General features: G+C 40.2%; 1 protein-coding gene across 2 annotated transcripts in view; it reads right to left on the bottom strand.

Moving 5' to 3' along the window:
- Nucleotides 1-2,654, bottom strand: part of LOC128696045 (FAD-dependent oxidoreductase domain-containing protein 1) — a 33,453-nt gene extending 30,799 nt beyond the window's left edge. For both annotated transcript variants that reach the window (XR_008408092.2, XM_053787038.2), the window contains exon 1: nt 2,416-2,654. Coding sequence is in view for 1 of the 2 variants with exons in the window: in XM_053787038.2 (XP_053643013.1) it covers nt 2,416-2,551 (136 nt within the window). In the remaining variant the exon portion in view is untranslated. The remainder of the gene's footprint in view (nt 1-2,415) is intronic.
- Nucleotides 2,655-5,944: the final 3,290 nt, after the last annotated feature.

Raw genomic sequence — 5,944 nt, 5'->3', positions numbered from 1 at the left:
ATATAAATTTGTGGACTGTATATTAAAAATAATAAATGATTATAGATACACATATATACACATTTATACAACAGAAGGAGAATATATCTTAATCATAACACTCACCAATTTGACTGGAGATTAATGTGTCATGTACAGGACCCCCCCTTTTGCCTACATTTATGAAGAATTTACTGGCCAGAAATTAAACATAATTTAGACAGCTTATCTGAGGTTCCTGGAGTTGTCCTGTCTTGTCGCCTGATTCTCAAATTATGCAGGAATGCACATCCAACAATTTCGCCTCCTATTTGAGAGGTGTCAGCCCAATTTTAACCTCTAGAGCACGAAAAATTCTTCCCATTATTCACAACGTGTTACTCAATTCAAACAAAATGGCGACTCACCTCCCCAGCCGCAGGTTTCCCATTTTCGATAACATACTTCTTTTAAAAATACAATATAGGGCATCTATTTACCTTTAAATTACCGTATTTCCGGAAAATATATACAGTATTTTCCACACCACTCATACTAACACTGTAAGTGCTGAATTACAGAAAACATTTACCTGGATAACGACCAACAGGCTTACTCTCAATATAGACAAAGCCTACACCATGCAATTTGGAAAAAGGGCTTCAAATGTACGGCTTAACATAATGATAAATGGATCACCCATTTCTAGACTCACGGAGGGTAAATTTCTGGGACTCCACCTTGACAGCCGTCTCAAATTCCAGAAACACATACGACAAATTTCTAAGAAAGTCTCTAAGACAGTAGGGATTCTATCGAAGATACGGTACAATATACCACGATCAGCTCTCCTTGCTCCGTACCACTCACTCATTTACCCCTATCTCACTTATGGAGTCTGTGCATGGAGCTTAACTACAGTGAATCACCTCAGACCCTTAATAACCCAACAAAAAGCAGTAGTCCGATTGATAACAAATTCCAACTCGAGACAGCTTACTCTGCCACTATTCGAGAATCTTAACTTACAAAACTCCAACACTTTTTATTGTGCATACTACATACATAGGACACTGCACTCTAATATCTCTCCCTATGCTAAAAATGCTATGCACATACTGCCAGAGAACACTAAAGAACCCCTGTCTGCAAATCTAAACAGCTTCCAAGCTGCTTTCAATTTCACCTCCATTACCACATACTGTGCTAAGGATCACAGTGTCACTCACTTAAATCTCAAAACTTCAAAAATCGATGCTCAATACCTGCATAAAACTGTACTGACTTATACTCAATTGTAACAATATCATACTATAAACTGCTTTCAACATGGCACATTGTAATATTCCCATATCGTAATTTAATATAATATAATATAGTTTATTTGGACATGATACATAGTTGTACAAGGAATTATAGTAGTTGGGTGTACATGCCAAAAGCGCCTTGTATGCAGAGGATTATGGGCAGGCTTAAAATTAACTTAAGATTAACTAAGCTATGATAGATTCAGTGGTAAAAATTACAGTAAACAATTTACAATAAGAAGTACAAATGAGTATTTTAAACAATGAAATTTGAACATTTCAATTATGAAGCATTATAGTAGTACATATTTGTTGTATTACAATGTATAACAAAATGGTCAATTTACTATATGTACTCATGCAATTTAATCCGATCAAATCGAATAAAATCAATGATTTATAGTTTCATAATCAGCTCATATGGTCATTAGATGATTTGTTAATTTTGTAGGTAGCGTTAAGTGCTGCGTATTTAGTTTTGGGTGAGTAAGTGGTTTTTAAGAAGTCTTGAATTGATAAATAGAGTTTCTTTTGCATTCACAGATAATGAATTCCAAATTTTTGGGCCTTTTATGTGCATTGAGGTTTTACATAGTGTGAGATGGACAAGCGGAACAATAAAGAGTGATCTATGCCTTGTGTTATGGTCATGTGTTCTGTTGAGGTTGGAAAGCAGAAGTCAGAGGGGAGGGTTTATATCTGAGTTTAGTGTTCTATGTATACAACCTGTATACTTCTTTCAACTTGCCCCATTGTAATATTCCCATATTGTAATTTGAGTCAATTTACTATCTGCTATATATAAAAAACATGTACAACTTGAACAAACTACTATCTATTAGTATTAAGTAGTCAGTAAACCATTAAATTTAGATTGCCCGTAATGCCAAGGCATGATAGTGGCTCTCTTTGCACTGCAAATCATTACTGTAATTACACACTGTAATCACTCTCATTGTAAACTTGCAAAGAAATAAACATTTGAATTTGAATGTGATTTTTGCACGGTGACAACATCATGGGGCAAAGTGGTAGTATATCATAGATTGGGCTGGGCTTTGAAATGAGCTGAAGTAAGATAACAGCTCTTAGCCGCCTGTAAAACTGATTTGTGTAAAAAAAAAAAAAAATCAGTGACACAGGTTCTCACCATCACTAAAGCAGCGTGATGTGTACTGGAGAGATTTACGCCAGCCGCAGCCAGCTTGAATAGAGTTCCACAAGTTAATCTTCCATGATTTATGCAATAAGAGGCACTGCCGCAAATGCCGCACAGGACCATACATCCCGTAGTAGAAATACACGTAATGCAGTTATGACACTGAAGGATGAATACCAACTGACACCCACTGTTAACAAGGGCCTCGGTGTGTGTGTGTCTGGGGAGAGTGAACGTCATACTGCGGTTACCTATAATACACGTTAATGGGTTGCATGTGGATACAGTGATAACAGATACAGACACGTACAAACTGATAAGGAAACGTAATGCTTTAGGTTTGAATTTATGAACTCGGAAAATGGAGATGTGAGTGTATGCACCTGGCTATGTTGCCGGGTGCATATTCATGGGGGAGCGCTAAAGCCATAGGATTATGTAGCGCATGTGGGGGGATGGAAGGTATCCAGGTTCATTTCAGAGAACTGGAGCACATTATTTATTATAATCAAGGGGGAAGCGCTAAACCCGGAGGATTATACAGCGCCTGGGGGGGGGGGGATGTGGAAGGCATTCAGGCTTAATTCGGGGAACTGGAGCACAGATCCAATTCTCTAAATCAAGAGCCCCTCACCAACATCAAGGAACCTTCCTTGAGGGGAACTGGAGCACAGATCCAATTCCCTAGATCAAGAGCCAGCGTCAAGGAACCTCCCTCGAGGGGTACTGATAAGCAAAGAACTAATCTGTGTAACACTAAGACAAATACGGTGACTAAATCAATTGACAAATGCAGAAAGACGTTGAGCCTCCCACCCCTCTACCTGTCCTCTTCATACCCCTCAAGGGAGGTTCCTTGATGCTGGTGAGGGGCTCTTGATCTAGGGAATTGGATCTGTGCTCCGGTTCCCTGAATTGAGCCTGAATAACTTCCATCCCCCCCACCACAGATGCACTATACTCCTACGGGTCTAGCGCTCCCCATGATTATAATAATAATAGTCCTCTTCATATGTATTAATGACTCAATAAAATTTACCTTACTCTGTACAAAGAGTGGATCAGATCGACACCATGCCTAACCCTTCTAGGGTAGGGTAGGTGCCTGATTATTATTATAATCAAGGGAGAAGCGCTAAACCCGGTGGATTATACAGCGCCTGGGGGGGATGTGGAAGGCATTCAGGCTTAATTCGGGGAACTGGAGCACAGATTCAATTCCCTAAATCAAGAGCCCCTCACCAACATCAAGGAACCTTCCTTGAGGGGGGTAGGTGCCTGAGCCCGAGCCTTTAGCTCATAAGACTGTCATTCCCATTTGCCCCCTTGGGGCGGGGATGGCAGACCAGAGAGGCCTAGCTTGTGGCTAGGCCTGGGGACAGTTGGTCCCAAAGATGAGGAGGTACTTGTGCCTCCTCCCATGGGAGACTTAGGTCTCAGACACTCCCTAAAGAGGGAGCCAAGGCCGGGCCACCACTTGGACAAGGCCCGGGCCGGGAGAATACCGGCGAATCTTTAATAATAATAAATAATAAAGAGTGGATAGGATAGACCAATCATCGGTTACCTTCTTTAATTAGCCACCCATATTATTATTATTATTATAATCAAAAAGAAGCGCTAAGCCACAAGGGCTATACAGCTAGCCACCCATAACCTGTTTTCTTTAATTTCATTCTCACTCATTCGCCTCACCTAAATTCTTTCACTTCTCCTTTCTCGTCATTCCTCTTATATTGACCTAACTAAAAAAAAAATAGTCAGATTTTTTTTCCTTTACGGTTCAGCCCTTTCTCGCACCAAGAATGGACAAGGACTTGAACAATGATCCATTCTTCTGTTTATTCAGATAATTGTTCATTACAATATATCCAGTTTATATTTAAGGGAAGCACTAAACCCACAGGGGTTATACAGGGTGTTTTTTCTGCATTATTTGTGGTTAAATATACATTTCCATAGGTACATGTACGCTAACCTAAAGTAAGATAAGATTTCGTTCGGATTTTTAACCCCGGAGGGTTAGCCACCCAGGATAGCCCAAGAAAGTCAGTGCGTCATCGAGGACTGTCTAACTTATTTCCATTGGGGTCCTCAATCATGTCCCCCAGGATGCAACCCACACCAGTCGACTAACACTCGGGTACCTATTTGCTGCTAGGTGAACAGGACAACAGGTGTAAGGATGCGTGTCGAAATGTTTCCACCCGCCAGGAATCGAATCAGGGCCCTCCATGTGTGAAGCGAGAGCTTTAGCCACCAGGCCACCGGGCCTGGGGTCACGTAGGGTCTGTGAATGGCAAGAATGATCAGATTGGATCCAAGGAAAAATAAAAAGCCCCTCACTGGCATCAAGGAATTTTTCTGAAGGGGAACTGGTAGTGCAGTTATTAACTGAATATACTTAAGCTTTTGGTGAAGATGTTAATAATATTCTCCATAGGGAAGTGGAACAGATTTCTTCCTCCATAAGCTATGCGTGTACGTAACGTTGGTGTACGTTAAAAAGCATCTTTCCATCGTACATTGCCCAAGTTTCAATAAGATAGTCCAACAAACAACTGAGATCCAATTCCCTAGATCAAGAGCAAGAGCCCCTCACCAGCATAAGGAACCTCCCTTGAGGCCCACTCGCATCTTGAAATTTCACTGGCGTCTGGAAGCAAAAAATCGACCGAGCAACATTACTAAAATTAAAGAGAGAAACTTTCGTTTTTCTTTTTGGGCCACCCTACCTTGGTGGGATATGATCGGTTTGTTGAAAGAAGGATTAATAATAATGAATATGCTTAAAGACATGAATGTCAACTATGCTGATACGAGTGAGTTACAGTGCATTAATATATTGCCCCTACCCTACTAGTCAAGGTATCTTTTATGTGGGATGGGAGGAGTTATGTACATTATTATAATGAAAACCAAGTGCTAAACCCACCAGGGTCATATTATTATAAGTAAAAAGAAGCGCTAGGCTTACAAGGGTCATACAGTGCAGCACCAGAGTCATACAGCACTTCAGGAGTTGTGTGTTGTACAGTATTGTGCTTGTGTGAACATTTTTTTTTTTCTACAACAGATCATGAATGAAAAACACAGTACATGTATATATTTAATGTTATATTGGGAGGACATTTCCTATTTGTCAAAGGTATAATGGTGTATGGCCTACAGTCAAACTGTTTTCCATTGATAAGATATATTGGATTGCCTTGTTGTGATAACCACCAGACCATATAATAATGGCACTTAACCCTTTGAGGGTCGACAGGCCCTCTCCGAGACTTGTTCTCAGGGTAGGCCAAATTTAAAAAAAAAAATTTCTTATGAAAAGATAAGAGAATCTTTTCCCGATCATAATGACACCAAAAGTATGAAATTTGATGGAAAACTTACGGAATTATGCTCTCGCGAAGTTAGCGATCTCGACGATGTTTACGCATCGGCGATTTTCCCCACTTTGAGCCCTATTTTCGGCCAATTCCAGTGTACTAGTCGACAAAAATCATAACTATTTCTCTAG

Source organism: Cherax quadricarinatus, chromosome 48 (genome assembly GCF_038502225.1).
Source record: "Cherax quadricarinatus isolate ZL_2023a chromosome 48, ASM3850222v1, whole genome shotgun sequence".
NCBI classification, from domain to species: Eukaryota; Metazoa; Arthropoda; class Malacostraca; order Decapoda; family Parastacidae; genus Cherax; species Cherax quadricarinatus.
Note: the sequence above shows the minus strand (reverse complement) of the source record. Positions and strands in the feature narration are given on the sequence as shown.